The sequence below is a fragment of the Curcuma longa genome, chromosome 2, assembly GCF_044706935.1.
Source record: "Curcuma longa cultivar G26 ecotype Majalengka, Jawa Barat chromosome 2, ITB_CL_G26_1.1, whole genome shotgun sequence".
Taxonomy (NCBI): Eukaryota; Viridiplantae; Streptophyta; class Magnoliopsida; order Zingiberales; family Zingiberaceae; genus Curcuma; species Curcuma longa.
In genome coordinates this window covers 4504966-4532724 of record NC_133862.1, presented here as the reverse complement: position 1 = coordinate 4532724, position 27759 = coordinate 4504966, and the positions used below count along the sequence as shown (strand labels likewise).

The 27759-nt window shown below is 36.0% G+C and overlaps 2 protein-coding genes across 5 annotated transcripts; one reads left to right on the top strand and one right to left on the bottom strand.

The window, feature by feature from the left end:
- Positions 1-3109: 3109 nt before the first annotated feature.
- Positions 3110-16089, bottom strand: LOC141821747 (protein PHOSPHATE STARVATION RESPONSE 1-like). Of its 3 annotated transcripts, XM_074709101.1 has the most exons (10): positions 15928-16089; positions 12246-12543; positions 11896-12118; positions 9729-9759; positions 9555-9659; positions 9407-9483; positions 9281-9320; positions 8979-9033; positions 5726-5795; positions 3110-3847 (listed from the first exon to the last, which is right to left on the bottom strand). In XM_074709101.1, exons 2-10 carry the CDS (start codon positions 12443-12445, stop codon positions 3503-3505), a joined length of 1146 nt encoding a protein of 381 aa, XP_074565202.1. In that variant the 5' UTR covers positions 12446-12543; positions 15928-16089; the 3' UTR covers positions 3110-3502. The 3 variants fall into 3 exon arrangements, with proteins under 3 accessions (XP_074565202.1, XP_074565201.1, XP_074565200.1); XM_074709100.1 differs by having other exon boundaries at positions 9555-9759; positions 12246-12571; XM_074709099.1 differs by having other exon boundaries at positions 9555-9759; positions 15928-16088.
- Positions 16090-20163: 4074 nt separating this feature from the next.
- Positions 20164-26217, top strand: LOC141820425 (uncharacterized). Of its 2 annotated transcripts, none has more exons than XM_074707737.1 (3): positions 20164-20628; positions 20694-20772; positions 25839-26217. In XM_074707737.1, the coding sequence occupies exons 1-2, from the start codon at positions 20297-20299 to the stop codon at positions 20752-20754; spliced, it is 393 nt and encodes a 130-aa protein (XP_074563838.1). In that variant the 5' UTR covers positions 20164-20296; the 3' UTR covers positions 20755-20772; positions 25839-26217. The 2 variants fall into 2 exon arrangements, with proteins under 2 accessions (XP_074563838.1, XP_074563846.1); XM_074707745.1 differs by lacking the exon at positions 25839-26217 and adding an exon at positions 24834-24895.
- The last annotated feature ends 1542 nt before the right edge of the window (positions 26218-27759 follow it).

Sequence of the window (27759 nt, the reverse complement as noted above, 5' to 3'; positions counted from 1 at the left end):
ACACAAAGAAGAAGGTCGATTAACAGAGAACGTGTAAGTGGACACACCCAACTTGTCAATGATTATTTCTCTGCTGAGCCGGTGTACACTGATGACATGTTCCGACGACGATTCCGAATGAGAAAAGAGTTATTTTTGCGCATAGTCACTGATTTGGAAAATCATCCCAGTGGATATTTTAAATGGAGGGAAGATGCAACGAGGAGAAAAGGTTTATCACCGCTTCAAAAATGCACAGCAGCTATTCGTCAATTGGCTTATGGAGGTTCTGCTGACCAATTGGACGAGTACCTGCGGATGGGTGAAACAACTGCCCTCGAATGCTTGTCAAACTTTTGTCAATGTGTGATGCAAATATATGGAGGTGAGTATTTAAGAAAACCCAATGCAACTGACATCGCTCGTTTACTTGAAATGCATGAACACAGGCACAGTTTTCCTGGGATGTTAGGAAGTCTTGATTGCATGCATTGGGCCTGGCAAAATTGTCCAGTTGCATGGAGGGCACAGTACACACGAGGCGATCATGGTTACCCAACAATTGTGCTGGAGGCGGTCGCATCTGCCGATTTGTGGATATGACATGCCTTTTTTGGAGTTGCTGGGTCTCGTAATGACATTAATGTGCTTAATGAATCGCCTATTTTTAATGACGTCTTGAAAGGAAATGCACCGGCGGTTAATTTTATTGTGAATGGTACACAATATACAAAAGGGTACTACCTAACAGATGGTATATATCCGGAATGGGCCACTTTCGTCAAGAGTTTTTCTTGCCCCCAAGATCCGAAAAGAATGAAATTTAAGGAAAGACAAGAAGCTGCAAGAAAAGATGTTGAGCGGGCATTTGGGGTGCTCCAAGCTCGTTGGGCAATTATAAGAGGTCCAGGGCGACATTGGTTCATGGATAATGCAAAGAAATCATGTATACGTGCATTATTTTACACAATATGATTGTGGAAGACGAAGGTCATGCAATATCGAGTTGGGATCGCGAAGAACAAGATATTATCACGGCGAATCAGGGTTCAACCACCGAATTTGCTGCATACATTCGAAGAAATTCTGAGTTACGTGATATTCAGGTGCATCATCAGCTTCGTCACGATTTGGTTGAACACATCTGGGAAACATGTCGCCGTGATGAGTGAAGAACTAATTTATCATCTATAAAATATTTAGTTACTTCAATTTCAAATTTATGAAATATTTGTATTTGTGTGTTGTACTATTTCTTTTAAACTTTATACATTCTATATTATATTATTTCTAGTTAAATAAAATAATATTATTAAATTAATTTTATTTAATATTAAATTAAAAAATTAGAAATTATAAATAATTTTATTTAAATATAAATTAATAAAATAACAAAGGGACTTATAAATATTTAGTTTATGATATTTAAATGATATTTGAAAGTAAGATAATGGAATAGGTGGGACCCATAAATATTTGATTTGTGGTATATTTGATTGTGAAAGTTGGGATATTTGAGGAAAGAAGATATTTGATTGATGATGTGGACGTGGGGACCACAAATATTTGGATGAAATATTTGGTGGCATTGTGGATGCATATTTTAAAAATAATAATCAAATAACCTCTCTTATTATTTTTATTTTAAAAATATTCTAATTCCGTGACCCATTATTATAATATCAGCAACTTTGATTAAAACTATTGAAATGTAAAGTAGCTTGGGCAAAATTATTTTATACTTTAATAATATTTTTTAAAATTGCTCCATTTAAATTGCTTTAGAGCACTTTTGATCTAAATTGCAATGATATAATATGAAATAGCTTTGGTTAAAGTTATTTTATATTGTAGTATTTTTAGTCAAAGTTGTTTGATATGGTGTTAACTTTCGTTCAAAATTACTTCAACTAAAATTATTTTAATTATAATTATTTTATCATGTTATATTAGTTTTGATTAAAATTACTATAATAATATTTGACATATTAGAATAATCTTATCAATATTTAAGTAATTTTAATTAATATGTATTTAAATGATTAATAAATATTTTTAATTAGATGATATATATCTTATTAGAAGAAATTAAAGAACACTTAGCAATGATAAAATATGATAAAATTTATAAATAGAGGATGATATAATAAAAGATCGAGTCTAATTATATAAGTCAACCTTATTTATTTATTGAGAGAAAAATTTAATTGTTAGTAATGTTAAAATAATTTTAATTAAAATTGTTTATAATATAATTTTTAACCTGTTGTAATAGTTTTAGTGAAAATTAATATAATAATATTGGAATTAAAATTATTTATAATATAATTTTTAACATGTTGTAATAGTTTTAGTGAAAATTAATATAATAATATTGGAATTAAAATGGTTTATAATATAATTTTTAACCTATTGTAATAGTTTTAGTGAAAATTAATATAATAATATTGAAATAAAGATATGTATAAATGTATAATAATATTGAAATATAGATATATATTTTGATATAAATAATATTTTATGTATACTAATTTTGATTAGAATGAAATATTATATTTTAATATATTATAATAATTATTATATATTGTAAAAGTTAATCATAATTATTATAATAATATTAAAAATAAAAATATTTTTAAAATAAAATATACAACAGGACATCCATTTGATAATTTTTACCCTAAAGCCTTTATCTTTTCCAGACATGTATTTTTGTCAAATGTTGATACGGGGTCCAAAATGAAGGAATTTTCTACAAACAATTTACAACTTACGGGAGGGGTATTACAGAGTAGAATTTTCAACACTCACCCTAGACATCTCTTCCTATGCAAAGAATTTTCGACATGAAAACAAAAGACTGATCTTTGAATAGGAAAACGAATGGATCTGAAGGTCCTGAAAATTATTGTTTGAAAAATCTATTGATACTGCATGATTTCCCTCTGCAAGAACTTCTTGAAGCTCATCCTCTTCGTGATAAATGCTCTGCTATCCGAAAAATGATCCAGCCCGAAAGAGAAAATCTCAATTCAATGGATTTTTCAATACAATCAATTAGATTGGTCCAAGGGTGCCATATTCTAGGAGCCCAAAATCTAATAAATCCTCTGCTGGGCAAGTCATAGTATTAAAAACACTAGTAAACAAGTACATTGAAATGCCTCTGTAGGAGGAAACTAATTTACACAATTGTATGGGCAAAGCAGAAAAAGAGACTTATTGCGGGCACAAATGAGAAATCAATTCCACCAAAAGTCAGTTACTACCTAAAAACCATAAGCAAACCAACTTGAGATAAACTAGTAAGCCTTGAGATTTTTGTTCATTCTTCTGAAGTAGTATCCTTGACATTTCTAGTGCCCATCTCCCTCCATAAGCCTGCTGTTATTGCAACACAATTTGAAATATAATCATCATTTATACAGTGTAATAATTCACTGATTAACATAAGGCATGCTATTATGTCGAGCATTGGACGCAATGATCCCATTAACTATCCAAGAATAAGTTTTGATGCCAGTCAGTTCAACGCTGGTTTTGAGATAGAACCATCCCCATCATGGATTTTTGCACCGCCACATGAAAAAGGGGAACCAACAACAAAATCTGCTTTATTGTCTTTTGCATTACATGATTCGGCCATCTGCTTATTACTTGAACCATCTGCTGGTTTTGCCTCGGGAAAGACATCTGTTTCAAGTTGGTTGCCTTGTAGGTGACCATCAGCAGCAGGGTCAGAAGAAATACTTGGTTCCAAAGTTGAGGAAACCTCAAACTTCTTCTGGCTTGACATTCCTTGCTTCTCAAACATCAACTGCAGGTACTTCCCTTGTTCTTCGATTCTTAGTTGCAGATTTCTTTGGATCTGGTAACAATATAATGAAAAGTCAGACATGTGTTTTGATACTAAAGTTAAGGTTTATACATAGTTTTATGGCTAAGTTTTAGATAGAATTAATTTGCATGACAAGCATGGCCTCCCCTCGCTCAACCGTTCCAAACCATAATTTCCATTCTGCAGTCAAATCTTCTCTCTATGGTGGTTCTTTCTCTGGATCCCACAACCTTGGGCAGCTCATTCCACTCCAAATCCATGATCTCCACCTTGCCAAATGACATTTCCAGTTCTGTAGGCAATCTAATCTCGCACCTCTCTCTTGGTTGCTCCCCTTTTCCCAGAGAATGTTGCAGTGCCTGCAGCACCACTGTAATTGATAGTCTTCGTATACAAGAATACCTATGTGATCCACCAAGGAATCACTGAAAATAATAGGACTTTCCACAGCATGTAGGTCATTGAGTATGGAACCACGACAAAACCTCTTTCTGCACCCTTCCCACCAGATCTATGTAAAGAACAACTCATCATTGTCAAACATGAAGGTCAACCTCTTTGGAGCTTCTCTTTCTCTGGACTTGATGCAAGAGGGCTCAATTTGGTGGTGAGAAGCCAATGGTACACATCCACAACAGAAGGTTATGCCTTCTTTGTCCACAAATCTGGGTCTTATGCCCAATAAAAAGGTCAGTTATTACAAAGGTCACTGTGGTTTCACAAGTCTGGGTCTTGCACCCAGTAAGATGTGCTGTAAGCACACACACGAAAGAAAAAAAAAAAAGAGGTGGTTAAAGAAAAGGAGGTGCTTAAAAAAGAAGAGAACATGGTTGCTCAAAAAAAAAAGTTGAGTTTAAAAGAAAATGGTAATGATGAATCAAGAATGAAGGATTCAAAAGAAAAAAAAGAAGAAAAAACGGCGAGCGCCCTCAAGGATTTATTTTTGACAACCTTCATTCTTTGTGTCCTCGATGATTTATTTTTTACAACCTTCATGTTAGTTTTCTTTTTCCCCCTCTCTGTCTGAAGAACCACTAGTTTCTATCTCGTCATTGTACTTTCTTTTTGGGAACATGATTTAAGATGAGATTAGTTATAGTCCATTATTTCCTACATCCACTCCTAGTAAAATGATCAGTAATTTTTGTCTCTTGCACACATTTCTTCCCTCTACCGATCAATGGAACCTGTCTCGTTTATCTCAACATCTTTCTTCATCAATTGAACTTTTAAAAGATATATTAATGGCTTGTCTATTTTCAGTATCCCTTTTTCTCTCAAGTAAATATCAAAATTTTACTCAATTCTGACCTTCTCATTTCTTGAAGTTATATTGGACTTTACTCAATCTCACACCCAATCTTGGTCCAACCTATCATAAGTCGTTTCATCCTCACAAACTTCATTATCTTAAGGTATATTTTGTTTGGGAGTCCAAGGAAGAAGATAGTGTCAAATCCTTTAAAGACCGTTTCTAACTTCGCCATTCAATTGACAAGTATAATCCAGCCAATGACTCTTTGTAAATCAATCTGGAACCTTGTGTCTTAATCTAATTACACTAGTATTGTGTTTTTGTTATCGCTGTTAAATGTCTTAACTAGTTTTATCTTTTCTTTTGTGAGATATTTTATAGTTATGTAACAAGCTAGACAAATACTATATTACTATTAATGGTCAAGCTTAAGGCTGGCTATCAGCTTAAGTGTCAAATAAAATAGTAGAGGCAACCTAGTCTTATACCTTACCTTTTCGATAAAATTAGTTATGTTTAAGGGCTATAAATATGAGTTATAACTCTATGCAATAATAATACAATATTTTATCTCTCTCAACTGTAAACCACTGACATCCATTGTTAACTTGGAAAAATGCTTAACATGCACCATCAAAACACACCAAACATACCTCAAGTTGTTCATGAAGCTGCTTCTGGACTTCCATCTGGAGACGTAATGCCTCAGTGAGATCAAAGCTCCTGTTAATGCAAATGAAAAGGAGATCAAAAACAAACAAAGTGACTGGACTTGACCAAGCTTAATAGACGACTCAAAATAGGGATCATTCATGAGATTTATATCAAGAAAATTGTCTTTAACAAATTGACAACGGGCTTGCCTCATTCTATGGAGGTGAGGACATGATTCAGGAAGCCAGATAATTGTTGGGAAACTGAACTTAAGAATTAGTCATACCTCTGAAACTGTATTGTAATTTCTGACCTTTGGCAAACCTAGTGGCCAATGAGACACCTTTCTAGTTGTTGGAGCCAATCCCAATGGCAAAATTTATCGCCGTCACTAGTCCTTTGTTGCTTCCAGTTTTTATTGCTTGGGATTATTTAGGCTCATATCCCCTTGCTCTCTGTTCATTCAACAATAATCTACAAGTCCAATGTCTAACTTCTATCACCTCATTGCCTTTCAATTTTAATCTCCCAGCACATTTGAAGCAGCATTTAGCCATTGAGTATCCTGATAATGCGAAGTGCACCATAATGCCAGAAGACCTCTGGTAGGCTTTATTTAAGAATTAGCTATCCAACCAAAATATCACCAAGTAGTGGGAAAATGAGTATCAGGTGTTTGATCAGATATATGGGGAGCAGTCCATCAGTGAACAATAGAAACATTACAGATATGATGTCGAGAAACACCGAATTGGAGGTCATCCTTGCTTCTAAACCTTTATACTAGTTTTATAAGTGGTGCAATGACTAGAAAATATGTTGATCGATGTGAATGCTGTGACCATTTCTACGATACGAATATTTAATCAGAGTGTTGATCTTAGTAATAGAAATCAAAGGAGCATAGGAGTTCCTAAGTATCCTATCCTAGCTTCTTGTTGTGGCTGAGAGATTCTTCAGTTCCCTCATTCAAAACTTGCTCCAGACAAGATCAGCCTTCAAGGCCATTTGCTTCCCATGTGAAAAACAGAAACATGAGAAGACTTGCCCAAGAAACAAATGAGGCAAATGAGCAATTTCAAGTAATTTTTCTTTACATAAATCTCCACAAAGTAACCAACACCTAGCATACATGACTACATAGCTTGTTATTTTACTCACGGGAAGATACACTTAATGAGCTAAAAAATTATTGTACATGCAAAGCAATATCCAAGAACTTAGATAGGAATATTTAACTCTATTCCTCTTTAGTATGGCATGACTAAAATTGTGACAAATTACTTAGTATTTCACTTCGTTTCTGAAATAGAAACATCCGCCTTGTTCTCTAGTAGACAATATTGTTGTCACCAGTGATGATTTCATTAGGACCGCAAGATTGAAAGAGTGCCTTTTGGCATTCTCAAATTAAAGAATTGGGTTGGTCTAAGTACTGCTTTAGCATAGAGGTTGCTTGCTCAGGGAAAGATATTTACATCTCTAAATGAAAGCATGAACCTGATTTGCTTAAGGAAGCTATCACACTAGGGGCTAAACCACACTCCTATAAATCCTACCTGATATTTCATTTGAAGTTAATGTGATCAGTTAGTTCCTAGAAATCCCATGTCATGATCGTGGAAAGCAATATTGAGAGCTCTATAATATCTCAAGAATGCTCCAAGGAAAGACATCTTGTTTCAAGATCAAGGTAGTTGCTGGTACACTAATGCAGATTGAGTAAATTCAAGAGATCCATATCAAACTATTGCATTCTTCTAAGGGATAATTTGATGTCCTGAAAGAGCAAGATGTAAATTGTTGTAGCTAAGTCGAGTGTAAAGGCAGACTATAGGGTCAAGTCCCTAGCTATCCGAGAAACAATTAATGACCAAGATACAACATGCTCCTACAAAGCAAATGAAACTTTATTGTGGCAATCAATTATAGTAGTTAATATAAAGTTTTATGACAGAACAAAGCACAGAAATTTTCACTTCATAAGAGTGCAATTTAATTAAATTGGCATCTTCTTGGAGAGTTCTAGTGATTAACTAGCATATGACTAAATTTTAAGGGACCTAGAATTTTTATAATAATTGCAGCATGCTAGATTTCCACACTATATTTGAACCAGCTTGAAGGGAAAGGGGAACTATCATGAACCAAATCTAAATGAGAAGGGGATTGTAGGACATCTAACTTGATTTTTTTCTGTATCAGCGTCAAACTAGAATGAAAGACACAAACAATCTTCCAATAGCAAAGAAGAAAATCCAGATTGAACAGATCAATCAATCACTTTATCAATGAACAACAACAACATTGACACCCTTATTAATACAACTTACTCATGAGATCCTACAGGCAAGGCCACTAGACTACACTTGTTCATCTTGAAGGCACTTCACCAAAAGAAGCTTGATTGTGTACCATCAGGTTCAAATGTCCTGTTGGTGCAGCATCTGATTTGCTTCCAATCTAATAGACTCTGTTGTCTTGCAAAGGGTTGACATAGATAATAGGTGTATAAAAGATTACATATTTGTGTTCATTAAAGACCACAAAGACAATAAGAAATTATGCACCCAATACAATCGCTATTCCAACATTATGTGCACGAGATGAGACATCTAAACAATGCAAGGTTTGCATTTAACATGTGAGCATGTATAGAAAGTTTTAAATGATGCTAAGTTAGCAAAGATACAAATTTAAATTTGTTATATTTCTAGGTGTTTTCTCTACCTCACATCCAAAAACTACTGAACTCTAGCCAAAAGGACATAAACACTGATTTTTAAGCGAGTGCTGACTGCAGCAATGTGATGCTGCCTACATCATGCAATGAGAAAACATTGACATGTGCTGAGGGATCTAGAACAAGCAATGAAGGTACAAGCACGGTGGACTTATGCAACTGAGATTAACTCACAATAAAGCTATGTCTTGGAATTTCTTCTGTTTCCTGCTGGTCATTCATTTGAGCTACAATGAATCAAAGATTCAAAGTGCCATTCATTTGTCTGAGTCCAAGAAAGAAGACGCATTTTCCTCAACTACTTTCTAATTGAAGGTTGGTTGACTATGAAATCTTGATAAATAAAAGAAAAGAAAAGAAATTAAATGAAATCAATTTGTCAGGGTTTCAATTTGTCAAAATTTAAGTGAAATCAAGTTAGTTGCATTTAGAGAGACAAATTATGAAGTGAGAACGAATATTCATGCAAAATAATCTTGAAAGATTGCAATTCAGAAAGATAAGCTCACGTCTTCAGGTTAAGGGATGGTGTTTCTTCACCCAATTTACCCATCTTCATTGAACCTGATACAACAAATAAACGAGTAGTTTGAGTGATGCTGCAGTATTAAACATGATGAGGCATAGTAGCATTTTAGCTTACTAAAACTATGGCTTATTGAGCTGATGGACACAATGCCAATGGGATAAAATACACATAAAATGGAAAACAAAAATGCTTATGAAATTCTACATTGTAGAATTCAAAGAGAGAGACAAAGGCAAACTGAACTGCAGACAAGAATTACCATAATATTAAAGACAAACTAACCTTCCAATGAATCTGGTTTGTATCGAGTTGTTCTATATTTCTGTAAATAAAATCGACATCTAAATAAACACAAAAAGGAAGTCATACATTGTAACGTACACCAAAAGGAGCCAATTTATTTGAAACCTGAAGATGACTTTTCACGTGGTATATTGTCAAGCCTTCGACTTTCATTAGCTTAAGTACACCTTTAGGAGTAGCTTCTGAAAAGGAGAAATAAAGTAAGAAAAAGTAGCCAAGTGTCCTCATCTAAGACAGCATTCATATCACATACTTTCACTACCACCAAGTTGATTGACTGCTTCAACAAAACGTTCATGTAGTTCTGGAGTCCACCGCATGCGTGGCTTTGTTGCAGTAGCCGTAGCTGAGGAGGAGCCTGCAACAGTAAATCCCTCCTCAGAATGAGAAGGAACAGATTGATGAATTTGTGGTTGATTCACCATACTAGCAGATGTTTGTGCTGCTGGGTAAGAAACCTGTCATAACAAAACTATCAGTACATTGGATGTATAGTCACATATGTTGGACGTGGAGAATCTAAGTAAATCGTGCTTTGCGATTGCCACAGCTATATCTGTTCCACCGAATTACATGACTTTTGTTGTAATCAAACAGCAGAGATGACTATCAACAATATAAATTTGCTTCTCAAAAGTACATGCCAATGCTATCAAACTGACAGGCCAATGTTCGATTGCATGGTTAAAAGAGCTGGTATTTAAGGATAAGGGGAGAAAAGAAAAAAGAAAGATGTGGGAAGACAGAACAAGAGTATGCTGATTAACCATAACAAAAATTGATTGATGAACTTGCAGAGAAGAATGACATAGAAACTGAGAAATTTTACAATTGGATTATGATTACTCGGGAGTGGGGACCATAGCCAGTTTTTGTTTTGGGATAATCCAGATATCTGGGTTTCACTGACTAATCCTGGAGGTGGACCTAGCCAGTTTTGATGCAGTTAAATATGTCCAGTGCCTAAATGTTTAGCAATTCAAACAGAATATTCAAAATATTAATCTAAGAATCATGGTCACATTTGTGATATGATTATAGTGTTAACGGTCTGGGCTTACTGGATGACATGTTTAGTCAACGACTTCATATTGATCAACCATTACTTGAGTTGAATGCCTGTCTTCAAATTTTTCAAGCAAATTAAAACAAATAGAACCTTAATCAAGCTTTTATTCTAGCATCCCAATCTAACAGTTATTCTCTTGGGAAAATGATGCAGAAGACTCTAGATCAATAGTACTTTTTTTCTATACAGAATAAGACAGCAGAATGAAGTACCAATCAAACTTTATAAAACTCCTTACTAAAATTTTGTTCGATGACTGGTTCAGTTGGTTTAAGATAATTTTGACATTGGATTCTGATTTTAACTTTTAGGGAAAATAATGCACCACAGTAGAAAACCAGATGCTTAAAACTGGAATATTGTTCTGACCAGGTAGGAAAAATCTGGCACAGAACAAGATTCTAAACCTTATAAAAGAACCAGTGAGCTGTGTATGGATAAGTGTGGTAACTAATGTCTTGGTTGGACCTACAAGTATTAATTATAACATGTTTATAGAAAATATTTTCTAGGAAAAAAGATTTTTTTCTACTGTTTGGATGTGTTGGAAAATATTCCCTTTCTCAAGGTCAAGTTGATCAAACAAGTTGGGTAGACAATCGAGTTCAGCTAGACTAAGCCAATTGGCCCATCCAAAGCAATCAACCCATTACACCCATCCAGGCTGCCCAACCCACCCAAATTAATAAGTCCGCCCGGGCAACCAGGATCGATCAGTCCACCCACCCGAACCATCTAGCTCGTCTAGAATAACCAACCCACCTTCCCAAGCCAAGCTCATCTGGCAAGTCAACATATGAACAAGGGCAGAGGATGAAGAGCAAAAATAGAGTTATTGATAAAGTGAAGGGCTTGTGGATGGATGAGAAAAATGACTTCCACTTTTTCTAAAAAAAGAAAGTTATTTTCCTCAAAAAAAATGTATACCACCACAGAAAGTTTTCCATCAACCAATCTTTTTTTCAATCGATGATTTCTATTACACTACACACTGAAAGATTTCGAAAGTACTTTTCAAGAAAACATTTTCCACAAACCAAACAAAGCCTTAGTATTCATTGAGATATTACTGCTTCACATCACTTGTGTAGTTTGTTAATTTATCACACATTTCTACTATAAGTTTTTGCTAACAAAATGACTGATGATAATAGCATAAATACCAGTATCAACTTTTTGTTTATGGAAGACTATAATATCTACCAAAGAGGACCTGAGAGTATGAATTACAATGCAGTGAGGTTTGGCTATATCCTAAACCATGCACTTGATATCAATTATAGTTTAAGACTTTGTCAACTAATGGATAATGTTAAAGAGCATATATACCAGTATTAACTATTCATTTATTAAGATTATACATCTAACGAGAGGACTACGTACATGCTACTTAGACAATTGTTGCAGGTTGGAGAAGGAATTAAACATACAAGGACCATTAGCAGACCAAACAAAAACAGAGTATCACACAAACAAGAACTTTTCAAGCTAATAAGAATTTTCAACTAAGCACTAATGCAAATACCTTGGGATGAGATTCATTCACAGTTGTGTCATCGAGAAGCTCCTTCCAATCATCATTCATCATATCAGTCCACCATTCATCTTGCCTATTGATATCATCAGGCAGCTCAATAAAGCCGCTACGGACTTGATTGTTCCCTGCAATGACATTATCTGAACTGTCAAGTGCGCCCTGAATTTGATCGGCACACCAGGTCCCTTCAGTGGATAGACCCTGTATATTCCTGTTAGGAGGTTAAAATATCCCACATAAGATGAAATGGACTATATGAAGAAGACATGGATGATTAAAATGAATATATATGAAGATGACATAGATGGTTAAGTAAAAAATGGAGCACTAACTAGCACCTCTCATCAGTTGAAAATGAAAAGTGGTGAATATCTGAAGAAAATCCTGGAGCTGATGAGGACAGAGGCCCAGGAAAACAGGAAACAAAAGAAGAATAGTGAGGAGCCACAGGATTGCTTTTTATATCCGGTTGAGCATCGTGCAGTTGGGGGAACTTCTTTTCCATGGAACTAGATATAAAGGGTAGTGATGAGGACATGAGTCTAGAACTCCATTCTTACTGGATACTTGGGTTCAGAGTTGACAAAGCTATACGTGCTTCCATCAGATTCCATGAACAGATTGCTTGGAGATTCTCTGCTTTTTTTGACACAGAACAGAAAACCTGTTACCAGTCTACTTCAAATTTAATCCATCCTCTCATGAATCAACAAAAGGAAACAATGAATTAAAAGGGAAAAATAAATTTAAAGGTCAATGAAAGAACAGCTAGCACTAATCACTACCCTAAGTATTGATAAAAGATACCAAACTTAGACAATAAAATGGAATGAGTATATTAGCAATAAAATGGAATGAGTATATTAGCCAAACCATTAACTTGAAAAACATTAATGAAGTATCAAAATTGAATTTTTAAAACTTAAATTTTATTGCAAAGAAGATATTAAGATGGCAATAAATACCCAAAACCCTAAACCCTAAAAGATACCAAACTTAGACAATAAAATGGAATGAGTATATTAGCCAAACCATTAACTTGAAAAACATTAATGAAGTATCAAAATTGAATTTTTAAAACTTAAATTTTATTGCAAAGAAGATATTAAGATGGCAATAAATACCCATTTTGAGAAACAAGATAATTTCAACTAAAGAAATACCTTGATTAACTTATCCTCCTAAATAAATGGAACAGAATAAATTTTACAGAATTTGAAATACTTAAAAAGAATTATATTCATAATTTTCATTATTCTCCTTCATTGAAGATAACTTCATTCCAAGCAAACTCTCAGCATCTTCATTTAGTAGTTATTGTAAGATAGATAATTCACCCACATCTGGATAAAGCCAGGATGTAACTCTCAGCATCTTCATTTGGTAGTTGTTGTAAGATAGATAATTCACCCACATCTGGATAAAGCCAGGATGTTCATGATATCATACATGTCACCTTTTGGAACAGGATGTTTCATAAATGTCACCTTCAAAATGAAATTTTATTTTATTGCAAGTCAAAAGTCACTCCAATGAGCACAAAGCACTACCCCATTAATTACCTCCAGAGAATCATAGAACCTTCAATGAAGGAACCAAATATAGTGCCAAACACGTGGAATCAAGAAACATTCCGATAAACCACTTTCTAGATTTCTAAAAAGGTTCGTAGAGATGGTGAGACAGTTTGACAATTCTAAATTTCTAATCGTAGCATATTAATGGCCAGCCTTTAAATTTGCATCAAAGTCATCCCAATTTTCATAATCTCTATATGAGAATTCTCCATGGGATTATGCAAAGATGCTTGAGAAAGCAAGTCAATATACAACCATAGACGATGATGCAAGCAAAGGCTTCGAAGTTGAAGCCCAAACAGTAAAGGGCAACTCGGTGCATGAAGCTCCTATCAGTGCAGAATCCCAGGGAAGGGTTGGACTATATTGAGTTTATTGTACGCAATCTTACCTTACATTTTGCAAAAGGCTATTTTGGCAACTCAAACTCGTGACTTCAAGGTCATATGGCAGTAACTTTACCAATAAGTCAAGGCTTCCCTTCTTGAATCTCAAACAGTAAAAAAAAAAAAAGAGGTTTCAATAGGAAGAATGCCAGCAGGAGTTCAATCAGGTCGCTCCACTAATGATGTGAAGGCATAAGGGGATTCCTTAAAATGCACCTCAAATCTAGGTCCTTAGGGAGATAAAAGAGATAAAATTGTCATTGGCTAATTCATACAAGATATGTTTGACTTTTCATAAAAAGGATAGGAAATGCGAGCACAATACTAATTAGTCTATTGTCGATGTCATCGGGAGCACATACAAAATACTAAATTAGTATACTCATCCGGAAATGCAATTTGAGGAACTGATTAGAAAGGGGCATTTGTAGAAATTTTAAACTAGAATAAGGAAAAGAACCAATTCAAGAGCTAGTGCAGGCAAGTTGTTCGCACCAGAGCTCTCTCGTACGTGACATCTTTTATGAACCTGGTGCTCACTATGAGACCTATAAAAGAGAGTCCAAGGCTACATGAAAAAGGGATGCAAGGATAGTAAAAGGATGGCCATCTACAAGAGTGTTCAAGAACTCTAACTACACTTTGGACATTCAAAATCCCACTTCAGACATTCAAAACCCCACATTGGGACTTGGGTGATATTGAAACTCCACCTTAATCCAATTGTTTCCCACACCACACCCATTCAACTTCAAGAAAGTTGCATCTGTCCGACAGAACCACCTAAGCATCAGTTCGAACTCCTTCGTATTTAGACAAAACAAACTCCAACTCAATCCACTTTCACTGAACCCAGGTAACCACGAGCCCCTTCTAGTTAATCCCTTGGCATTGAAGCTTGCGGTAGGCTCGACAGACTAGTGTGATTTTGCCCATAACAACATTAATCAAAATTATTATTCTGAATAGTATAAAAGGTGTCTCCAGAAACCCCTCTAAACATATTTAACCATGAAAAAGTTGTCAGGTTAGCCAACCATCCTATTAACAGTTCCATGATAATAAGAAGATTCTCAGGTATCAAGAGTATAAAGAGCTTGAAAAATTTTGTCTGAATTCATGTTATCTAGATACTGAATAGGCAATAATGAGCATTTTTGGCTCTACAAGCATGAAGGATATTAAACCAAGAATACGGTTATCTTTTCCTGTGTATACTACTACATGATGAGTAAATATTTATCTCGGCATAAAGCTAAATAGGAAAGTTTTCACCTTAAAATTGAGTTCTCATTTGAGAAAGCTTGCCTAAACCAAGAAGCATGATTCCATCTGCCTATTGGGATTTCACTATAATATAATAGCGTATGAAAGTGTTGGGCATGCAGTATCAGACTATAGTTGCTAGCAGAAACCTGGATAGCCCACTGGCACATATTGCCTTCATCTCAAGCAGTAAAAGTCACAACTCCCATTTCCTTTCAGGATATCAATTCTTCCAAATGATATTAGGTCCCCCGTGAAATAAGAGTCATTATGTTCCCACCTAACTGACATAGAATCTGTGGAACCGTAATGCTACTTTCACCTAAACCTATACAAATATTGGAGAAAGGTCCTTGTATTCTTAACTAAAGGAAGACTTCGATCTCAAATAAAAATCCAAGCTCAAGGACACAGACGTACAAGGCTATGAAACAAATCTTCCAGAAACCCTTCAATCCGGCGGAAAACCTAAAATCCCAATAGTCAATCAATCACCAACATCTTCGCTCTGTAAAAGCCATGAAAAATACTCATCATAACCCTATTACTCCCCAACCCTAATGCGAGAACGGGGGTGACAACAGATGAACAAGATTTTCCGCACCCTATCAGTCCTAATAAAGACGACCAAGACGGAATTTTTCAGTTATAAAAAGCAATGAAACCAGAAAACATAATACAACTCCAGAATCCAGCTTAGTATTTGAGATGCTCTTCCAAAAAGATAACCTTGAGGAAAAGATTTCCCATCCACTACAAACATATGAAAGGCAAAATTAAAGTAAAATTACCGACTGAAAATTGGATCCTTAAATCACCGGAAGGGGCGACGGATGCCGATTCCAATCGCCGAGGTCGAAACGGAGAAGACTAGCATTCGGTGAGGCTCGACGGAAAGGAAGGAAAAGGGGAGCCGCCAAAGTCCCATTCGGGCAAGCTTCATAATTGTAGCAGGAACAAGATTTGGGACTCACGGGTAAATGTTTGCACTACGCACCTTCTTGTTTCCCATTTTACGTAATATACACAAATTCATGAGATATTTTTATTTCTTCCCTTCATGATTTTCTGTTTTACAAAATAGCTCTAAATTGTCTCCCTTTTATAATATCTATGTGCTAAACCGGGGATAAACCGTGCATATCACGTGCGGGTCTTCCTCGAATCAGCTGACGATCTTTTGACTTATGGGGACATTTATGATAACGAAGATTATGAAAATTATGAAAATAATAATATATATATATATATAATAAATATATAATATTTATATATTAATATTCTTTTACATAATTCAAATTTCATATAAAATATTTGAATTTGAAATACAACATGATACTATTATATTGAGAACATCTCGAACATTATGAAAATATCCCCTATTGAAAACATCTATGTAGTTTTAACATATACTATGGGAACATCTCCAATCTAAAAATCCGAGTATGCACTATGGGAACATATCCGATCGAAAACATCTAGGTTATGCGAGCATTTCTGATTAAAAACTATCTTCGTGGAACTAGATTCCTCTGAAATTGACATCTTTGATAATTTCTGATAGTCGTCTGTGATTGTCAATCGACTGTTAGTAATTCCACTAGTTACATTTAAATGGTAGTTGGCAGAGCTCGCAGTGAGAGGTCAGACGGTGACAAACATACCATGTTAACGTTGTCACATTCGCTATCCAACAAAGGTCCGCCCACCCAAATTGACAACCAACCGATCAGGCATTTTAGGTGGACAACCGAGAGCCCCAGTATAAAAGAGTAGGAATGGACGAAAATCAAAAGTACATTTTCTCTCATGTACAAGAACTCTCTTGCTTCCTTCCATTCCTCTCATCAGTCTCATACTAACTTGAGTATCAGAGAAGCCAGGTTGGTCAATGAGTGTCGACGTACGGGTAATGCGACGAACCATGTGGGAGACCTAGTTAGATTCCAACTCTATTAGTCAGGATCCTCAAGGAATGGTGCAGCAGCATCACTATGTATTTTATTTCTGTTATCGAAATCAACCTCCATTTATTTAAGGGAGAACGTGTGGGATGGCATGCATTAGATGATCTCGAAGGTTGATGATCATTGAAATTGTGGATTTAAGGGAATTGAGTCATGGATTTAAAGCCCAAAAGGAGCTTAATGAAGTTGAGGGCAAATAGAAGTGATGCTCTAGGCAATTTCATGGTGAGGAGTTTAGATAAAAGGAGGAACAGTTGAAGACCTAAACATCATGCACTCAATTGAGGACGTATTTTCGACAGAACTCCATGAAGCCAAACATGGCGAAGAGAGATAATGTAAAAAGGTTATTGAATTTGCAGCTGAGAAGAAGAAAAAGACGAGGAGGATAGTCTGAATCGTAGTCATCACACGATGAAGATGATGGTAACAAGAAGAGCCAACCGTCACGAGTTTTGCCTTGTAACTTCTTGGAATCACGTCGCCAAACATGTGCAATTTATCTTAATTGGAATTTCCTGCAACAAAATCCAAGCTTCTGTTAGCTGGAACTCTGCGTGTCTGTGTTTTTGTTTGATTTGGATCGTCCAATCGTCCATTTTCTTTCACTCCATCGTGTCCAAGGGAAAGGAGGAATGCGACATTTAATAGAGAGAAACAAGCATCTCATCAGACAATGGTGTAATGGCAAGGTATTTACAGTTCAAAACTCATATAAAATCGCATGTTTTCTGTTCTGACCAAATACCATAGAGGATCAAGTTATCAGGTAACGAGCAATCCGATGTGAATGACCTCTTGGATGAACTAGGATGCAGGAGACGATCAGGACCTGAAACACATTTTAAGAAGATGTTAAACTGGTACTGGGGAGTCCCAACATACCACTCTGACATTCAAAATAGAATTTTGCGAAAGATTATCAAAAGTGGACAGGATCAAAGATAATATTACCAGAGTTTTGGGAGTCAAATATGAAATAAGACTGTGGGCTAAGCCTTTTATAGTTTGCTCAAAGTATTTCCACATCGGATGAGATAGATTCCTTATAGTAATTTGCAAAGGGGAGCAAATTCGATAATCATTTCCTTTTAGCCTTATGTGCAGAAAGAGGGGTATCTGAGAGGATCGAACCGGGTCCGACAACTTCATAATCGTCTGTTTATTTTCGGATTGCTGTGTATTCGTGAGAATATTCACGTTTTCCTTTAGCAGGCCATGTAAAATAGCAATTTACAGAAGACGTGAAGACAAAGTCTAGGATGAGATGAAGTGGTCGAGACAAGACTTGAGGGCAAGATGGGTGACTGAGATGGTTGAGACGAGACAATTGAAACACCGAGACGACGACTATAGCTGTCAATTTCGGTTAGGCTTGCCGGATTGATCTGCCCCGTCAAGTAATTTAGGCGGATTGGATTAAAATTTTATCAATCTATTTTAAGATGAGTTGGCCCGCCTAAGCCTGCGACCCGCGTGGATTGACCTGCAGGTTGAGAAAGTTTATTTATTTATTTTAAAATTTAAAATTAAAGTAGAAAACTCAATGAATTAGTGAGTTTGATCTATTTAAATTACAATTCAAATTTAAAAATTTCAACTTAATCAATTTAAATTATAATTCAAACTTAAAATTTTTAATATTTTTTAATTTTTTAACAGACACGTGAGTTGACCCGCCTAACTCGCGACCCACCTTGAGTTGGGTTGGATTGGAGACTTCTCAACCCGCCAAATTGGTGGGTTGGCCCGCCCTACCCTGCCATATGATGGGCCCATCATGAGTTGACCCGCCCTCGTTATGGGTTGACCCGTTTGACAGTTCTAACGACGATCGAGACGAGGCTAATCGAGATGGCCGACTGAGATAACCGAGACGAGATTAATCGAGATGAGACTGACCGAGATGCCGAGACGAGACTGACCGAGATGAGACAACTGAGACGCTGAGATGAGACTGGCTAAGACAACAACTGAGACACTCAGACGAGACTGACCGAGATGAGACGATTACGATAGCCTAGACAAGACAACCAAGATGGTCGAGGCGAGGTTGGACGAGACGACTTCGGGGGTTCCAATGGGGGTCAAGATCGAGCCTATGTTGAGTCCAAAGTACGGTCTAAGTTTGAGGTGACAGATATCCCATTATGGTGGAATTAGATCCGTATTGATTCATCTTACCATATCAGGTCGGACTTGGACGCTCCCATGATTCTTAACCTTTACCCTGGAGAGAATCACGTCCTTTATGACACCGCATCACTTTCAAATTTATCTTTATAATCAATGAAAAGGATTAATCATCTCCATGAATGATTATTAAAAAACAACCTCTTCCCACATTGGATTCCACCTCAGAAAAGCAAATGTTGTACCATTCCCAAGGCTCTCTGGTTTATCTGACAACAATATAATGGAATCCATGATATGTATCAGCCATGAGAGAGCTGAGACTGATGGCTTCTTGCATAGGCAACCTGCAACTCTTTCTCAATGCACCTAGATTTCACTATCCTTACCTGCAAGCAGAGCAGCCACAGGAAGAAAGATGGATGCAGGGTGAGCGAGTTCAGAGACTACTTTGTAAACCTGGTTAATGCCTTGGCATTTGATTTATTTCGCAGGTTGTCCAGTCCTTGCAAACCTGATTATTATTATTTTATATGCATGGAATTCTTTAACAAGCTGATAAAAAATATCCCTGAAACATATCTTGGAAGATATGGAATGAAATTCTGCAGTTTTCCTTGGTACACCTGATCATTCACATGCATAGGATTTTTGAGGAAAGTATGCATTCTAATATTTGTTTTCTGTTATCTAATTTCCATGGATTTTTGCTTTAACTGTATAAAAAAAGGAGGAAGAAAGTAGCAGACGAAGTCCAAGCTAGAGGACGAATACCTACCTAAGTAGAGCATTAGAGTGCAAGTTCACTCATGGAGTTGTGGTTAAAAGTGGCTTCTTTTGCTCCAGTGAGTGCCAGCCACACCACAGGGAGAGTGGCAACAAAAAGCCAGCAGTCAGCAGCCATCCATCATCCCTGGCACTGGCAGGCATGCATGCACCTACCAACTTTTTGACATGATACCGTCTTCTTCCTCGCTCTACCCTTTCCTTCCTTTTGCAGTCCATCCCTTGTCTTCTTCCCTCCCTCTTCCCTGCAATCCGACCTTCTCACGCAAACGCCATGATCCTGTCGACTTCAGGAGGAGACAGTGGGAGCACCTCCTCACTGTGCTCCTGCTACGCACCCATCACGCTGCACAACGGCAAGAGCAGCGAGGGGAGGGAGGGCAAGAGGGCCACCGCCCGTGTCAACGGCCATGGCGCTGATCCTGTCGACCAACAGCTGCCCCTTCCCCCTCCTCTTCCTTCTCCTTTGAAGAGCAACCTCAAGAAACCAATCAGGGAGGAAGAGCAGCGGCAGCAACAGGTGATGGTGAGGGATGGAAGAAGGAAAGTTAGCTGGCCTGATGCCCATGGCAGAGACCTTGCTCATGTCCAAGTCTTCCATTCAAGGTCAGCTCTTTTGTTTAAGAACATTACAAAGATATTGATTTAATGTTTTGCTTTGCAATACGTAGTGCGCCGGAGGAAGGGGAGTTTGCAGTGGCAGGGAAATCTTGCATTTGCAACATTCAATGATGGAGATTATCCAAAGAGGTATTCTTCTGAAAACTCTTGCTGCAACTTCTTTTTGGCTAGATTCACTGGCTTCAACACTCGGCAAAGCAAATGTTTCTGTTTGAGTTTCTTAATTTGGTCATGTTATTATTATTTGAAGCAGAGAGTTGATCATTGGATGAATTGCAGCACTTAGTACTTATTTGAAGGAGAATTTGCAGAGGGTTTTTATATAATGACGCATTCAATACTAATCTCAAAGTTGTTTGCAATGAAACAATGACACCTTACATAATCTCACTGTGAAACCTACTTGCTATGCCAATATATTGCAAAATCATACTATGACACCTCAACAAAATAGTGGCATCTACTATAATAAAAAATGACACAAGTAACCAAATTGAGTTGTGGCACCTCAATCAAACTGTGACACCTACTCTAATTGTGAACCTACTATATAATTAAATTGTATCACTTGGTATAACCAAACTGTATTGCATATTATAGTCGACATGGGGCATCTATCTACTGTGCCAATATACAACAAAACTAAACTTTGGCATCTTGATCAAACCATGATAGTTGAAGTGCAGCATGATAAAGCTGCGAAAGCTACTATAATCAAACTATTACATCTCAACTAAACTATGCCTACTATTATAATCAACACCATTACTTAAAAAAAAAAAAAAAAAAGCCAAACTGTGTCATTATATGAAACCACCCCTTTCTATGCAAAGAGGACCTTTATATAAGTTTTATCCTTTCTAAATTTATTGACAGCACCAGTTTGTATACTTTAATTAGAAACTATATATACTTTCCTCAGGGAAATGCCATAGGTGAACTCTAGAGGGAACTTACCATCTTCTTACCTACCTTATTGAGATCTCTGGCATTTGGATCTTCATCTATCCATAGGTAGCTGAGTCTAAGTATCATAAACTAAGATTGGCTAAAACTATGTTGTTTTTTAAAACTGTTTTCTGTATATTCATCTGGATATTTTGGTCAAGTTTTTAAGCAAGAATGAGAACAATGTACTGAAGGTATATGGGTCACACTTTCTTCCCAAGGGAATGTTGCCTTCAACTGTATACAACAACGACAACGCCATTTGACTCGTAGTTTGGTTGTTTTTCTCTTGTTTCAACTCATTTCATGATACTAACTATAATCATATTACAAAACCAACAAGGAGATGGGATCTATAACTCTCATCTTGATCTTTCTCTATTAGCTTGGAGTAGTAATACCATATCCTTTTGCTCTTAATGAATTAACAACGTATCCACTTTAGGTTTTTATAGTTATTCAGTGTGTTTAAAAATAGATAGCAGCTACTTTTGTTTGATATGAAGATACACATCCTTTTATGTTGTTATTGGTTATTAAATAATCCTATATATGATAAAATCTGTTTGTGAATGTGTGTGTGTGTCGTGTTTTATTATTATTATTATTATTTTTTGTTGCAGTGTCTTGTTGTGATGCCAAATCATATGGTTTTGTACCCAAACTGTAAATTTTCATTATAAATTAAAATCATCAAATTGGATTCCAAACATGAGTTTTAGAAATTCTTGGAATTATTTTTCTTAAGAATGATATTCCTTGAAACTTCAACTCAGATACCAAACATTGTCTCAGTGATTATTGATCATGCTGCGGAAATCTGCTACTCAATTGGATATTGAGGTGGAGGTGTGGTTCAATTTGCACACAAGAGATCAAAAGTTAGGGGGCACCGGAGTTGTTAGTGAAACTCCTTCGATGCTTAAGTCAATTTCAGTATATGAAATATATGGACGATCAAGAGTATCAAAAAAAAAAACTAGAAAGAGCGAGATCCCCTCAAATACCAACATACCTTGGTATTTATAGGTGTGGGATTGGGAGTTACTTGTTGATGTCATGCCTACGATTTCTGAGAAATTGTTCACCGTTCCAGCAACTAATCCCGACATTAATTATGGCAGCTTTCATTAACGTCGACCGTTCTGCTGTTACTGACCACTAACTGCAGAGATGATGATTGGGAGGATAATGAGTCATGCCTACTTGCTGCCAATAACCATGCAAGCGATTGCAAAAGCTTGAAGGGAAGAGCTTAGAAAACTCGGAGTAGGGAGCTTTGGAAATTCAGATTAGGGAGCTCAGGGAGTTTAGAGTAGAGAACCTGGGGAGCTCAGAGCCTTCAAAAAGACTTATCTTGGGAGGTCTGGTACATATTGAAAGGGAAAAAAAATGACAGTCGTGTATATTTTTATTCATGAGATTTTGATTTGGAGATTTGAAGGATCCATAGGTTTATGAAATCTAAAAATGATTAGGAGTTAAACACCTTCCTACTTGCAGCAAGAAGGGAGGCAAATCCAAACAACACAGAAAACGGAAAAAAATTTGGAAAGAAAGCAACTTTGACAAGAAATAGAGTGTACATCAGAAGTTCGTGAGAAGTTCAGATCATTGGAATCGCAAGTGTCAGGATCATTTGATGAGGTTGTAGGGCACATTGACACTAATGTTAAAATTTGTCATTTCAAACTATACACCTATAAAATTAAAAATTGGTGCCTCATTTCACTTTGTAGAATAACACAAATAGAAAACAATTTAGTGTGATTCAATATATATCTACTCCACAAGGAAAATTTAAGAATAGATAATATGATAATAAATGTACAATGAAAATGAGGCATCTCATTGGTCTCACCCCTTATAAGTGATCGTTAATCTTTTATAAACTCCTCTCTCAATACTGAAAAAAAATGGAAACAAGAATTCTCTTGGCATCAAAGCCATTCTCCAAGGAGAAAATCTCCAACCCTATAGACATTGTCTTGAGGAAGGTGGGGTGTGTGGCTGTATTCAGTGGTGTAGTCAGATGGGGACGGGGTACGATCACTCCTTGAGATTTTTTTTTTAAAAAAATTAATACTATTTATATAATATATTTTAAAAAAATTAGTACTAATTAAAATCAAAATATGTCTGATTCATATTCATTTCTTTCCCTGTTTCTTCTCTAAAATAGTCTCAAACTTTCACGGCCACTTTGACCAGTCGATGTACCACCGTTCGTCGCCAAAAAATTGAAATTGACCACATATTTGGAAAACTCTCTACCTAAACTATCCATTGGTATCACTTTTACGAAAAAATATTGCAACTTGGAACAAGTTCGTTGGCCCTCTTTTCTCGCCGGAGCTACACGATGCATTTCTTGCTATCGCCGTGGGTTTTTGTCATCGAAAATCATGAATTGAGGAAGTGTAGATTCTGTTTCAGTGCTTAGAGTGTGATTTTGGAGATTGTGGTGTGTGATGAGTGGAAGTGGAACTCTAGCTCACTTTTCGATTGTTAATTCAATTTTTGGATATTTAGATTCAAAAATTTTGAACTTTGGTTGATTAATTGAGTTGTGTTGGTGTTGAAGACAATAGCTCTAGGGATCGACAGATCGTTGTTTCAACTAGAACTAAGGGATAAGATCAAAATTTTTTAACTTAATTCATTTTCAGCTCCTTAAATTTGAAATTTAGACTTTTAGATTGTAAAAATTCACCTACACTAAATGAAGTTAGCATTGCTATTATCCGTTGAACTGCAATTGTAGAGAGAGTGTTTTCAACAATGAAAACAATCAAAATCTCACTTTGTAATCGGTTGGGAGATGATATGGTAAATGATTATTTGGTACCGTACATTGAGCGAGATGTGTTTGATACAGTTGATAATAAAGCTATTATTCAGTTTTTTTAAAACATGAAATCTCGGAAAGTGGTATTGTAAAAACATATTTAGTATTGTATTAATTTTTTTATTTATTGAATTCACTCCTCTTATTGAAAATCCTGGCTACGCAAACTCATTGCATTAAATTACATCATGGTTTATAATCTCATTGTATGTTAATTGATACAAGCAAAATTTTTAGTTCTGCTTGCCAATTGGCACACAAGAAGTTCTAAAATATCTAGTACATGACCATATGAGCAGAGAGTCTTCTGCAATGATTGAAACCGATTGTTTGACACCTTTGATGCCTTTTATGATGACTGAGGTAGACTGAATTAAGGCTGACTTCTCCTCAGGTCTTGTGAGGTTGAGGCAAGGACTACTTGTTGTTGGATAGATGTTGATGCTGATCCAAGACACTTCAGGTTCCAATTAGATCGTCGATAAGTCGACAACTTGAATTGGTGGAGCTTAGGATGATGATGTATAGGATTGTCAAAAATGAACCCGATCAGTCAATCCGATCTGAATCGATCTGAGAATTATCGGATTAAGGTTTGGGTTTTCGGATTTGGATTGAAAATTTTTGGATTGGGTTGAGTTCAGGTTGGGTTTTGATTGACCTAAATTTAAGGTTTAGAATTTTTTTGGGGTCAAATCAAATTTTATTTTGAAAATTAAGATATTTTATGATATTAATAGTAAAATGTCGGTATAAGGATGAAGTATTAAGATAAAAGTGAAAAATTATCAGAGAAAATAATAAAAAAAGTTTTTTCCCAGATCAGTCAGGTTATTCGAATTGGTCGGGCTATCCGGTTTGGGTTTAAGATTTTCGGATTAAGTTCGAGTTCGGGTTAAGATTTTTTTTAATATCCTTCGATCTAATCCGAACCATCTGACTCATCCGAATTAACACCTAATGATGTAGATCTAGCCCCTTTTATATTCTAGACATACCCTTTCGAATGGGTGGCCGCGAGGGTCTCATTTTCTTCTCTACAACTGATGCAAAGTACGCACAATCTTCCTTCAATCCACTAATATGCTTATTGAACCGTTCTAATGCTTCCCCTGCAGCTCCTACTTTTCCTTCTCTCTTTTCCCCTTCTCCTCTTCTAGTGTTTGGCACAACTTTGGCAATGACACTCATCTCTCACTTAGGTGACACATCTCAATCCTATTGAGGACTGAAACTCCAGTTTGACTCGAGATTTAAAACCTTGGAGTACATATAAATTCTCTTTCTCCAATAACAAACTTGTTTATTTTGTCTTAGTAAGAACAGTAGGATCAAAAGCATTTTTTATATCGAAATAGCCTTTACTTATTACCTTTTTCCACATTTCTATTTCTTCCAGATTGCTCTCTGGATAGGAGGTGGAAATAATCTCAAACTCTACTTGGCAAAACAGACTCCAGAAGATCATAACAGCGAAAAAAGAGCCAAAGAAGCTTGTCTTATTGGTGTTTCTAGCTTGTTTACTTTTAAAGCCATATTTGATTATCAGTTTTCACTTCGAACAGGGAAAAGGAGCAGCGAGAGCACAGAGCTCGACTCTTCTGTGAAGCCATTTGACTTGATAACTGGGGATTGATTGTAGAGGTGTCGATGGAACCATTTGTTGCTTGTAAATGATGTATTTAGTCGACATGGTCACTAATAAACATCTATCTGATCTGTTGATGTTTTTGTAGTTGTAGATAGTGTAATTTACAAAATGATTTTTTTTCTGCTTTTGCCCATTAACAATTTAGAATACATTTATTTGACCTGTTGAATTTGTTGTAACATCTAATTGGTATTTATAATCAATGTAGGTGGATGTTATAATTGTTAGTGTCAGTTCTTAGTGCCAATCATGAGATGGTTATTTAGGGAACATATGTATCATATTCATTAATAAAGGCAAGGTTTGTTTATTATACTTATTTCTTATCCGTGCTATATGAATAAATATAATAGTGTCCTTGAATAGTAGGTTCTTGTCTACAGCATATTGATTGGTATAATTGATAGTGAGAGTTTGTAGACATATATAGAACACTACTCTTATCTATTCCTAGTCGAATATTAATATGCAAGGATAATATTAATATGTTGAGACTAGTATGTAGGTCAATTGATGACTTAATCTCACAAGTCATGGATATGTGATATCACGTTGACATATGAGTACATATTAGAGACTGTACTGAATTGATCCACCATGAGAATGTTTCATGAATCATTATATGAGTGTCATAAACATTCTCATGTGACTATTAGTATGAATAGTCCTTAGACCTGAAGTCACTATGGTTCCCTACATAATGAGTTGTATACTTTGGCTTCATCAAACATCACCCGTAACAGGGTGACTATAAAGGCGATCACTGGGTATGCAATAAGTTATGCGAAGGGATGTGAGTGATGTAAATGGGATTTATCCCTTCCATATGACGGAAATGATATCTATAGGCCCTTTGATAGAGTAGGACTGCAAAAATGCATGATCATGCTTGAATAAGTCAATATGAGATATTAAGCTTATTTGATTGAGTAGTCTACTTAGAGATTAAGAAATTCATGATTGATAAGAGGATGACACGGTCTATGTCTTATTGATCAATCTAGATATCAAGGATAGAAGGACTAAGTCATGCAAGATAGTAATCACGGAAAGGTTGTGTCGGATCTCGACATTCTCGTCACTTGGGTAGCAATGATGTATTACTAGATGTCGCTCATTGCTTATGTCTCTAAAATGATTTTAAATACATTGTCAACGTTACGAGAACCTATTGGGTCACACACTTAGGACATGTGATTTGGAGATGGTTCATGTGATGGATCATTAGGCCATTGGATTGAGTTTAATGTAGATTAGACTCATTAAGTGGGACTCAAGGTAGACTCGTTGAATCAGACTCAAGTTGAACTCAAGTCAATTCAGATTGAGTGAGACTCGAGTTGGACTCAAGTCAAATTGAATCCATTAAGAGGGTTACATGATCATCATGCATGAGATTAATAGGATATTAATTCCCTCATCATTAAGAGGGTTCCATCATCATTAAGAGGGTTGCATGAGCATCATTAAGAGGGTTGCATGATCATCATGCATGACATGCATGGGATTAATAAAGGTATTAATTCCATGGAATCTCAAGAGCCAAAAACCTTTCATATTTCATGGTTGGATATAAAAAGGGGTGAGAGACTCTTGAGAGAAGGATCTTGGTCTTCTTCCTCTTCTTTTTTACCTCTTGGTCGAACCTAGCATTGTGGCTAGCACCACA

Coding starts and splice junctions, on each gene's coding strand:
- LOC141821747 (XM_074709100.1), bottom strand. CDS start 12,445: ATGTCCTCATCACTACCCTTTATATCTAGTTCCATGGAAAAGAAGTTC. Junction 9,760..11,895: donor TGAATGAATCTCATCCCAAG/GTATTTGCATTA, acceptor TTGTTATGACAG/GTTTCTTACCCAGCAGCACA. Junction 9,484..9,554: donor TCAACTTGGTGGTAGTGAAA/GTATGTGATATG, acceptor TCTCCTTTTCAG/AAGCTACTCCTAAAGGTGTA.
- LOC141820425 (XM_074707737.1), top strand. CDS start 20,297: ATGATCCTGTCGACTTCAGGAGGAGACAGTGGGAGCACCTCCTCACTG. Junction 20,629..20,693: donor GTCCAAGTCTTCCATTCAAG/GTCAGCTCTTTT, acceptor TGCAATACGTAG/TGCGCCGGAGGAAGGGGAGT.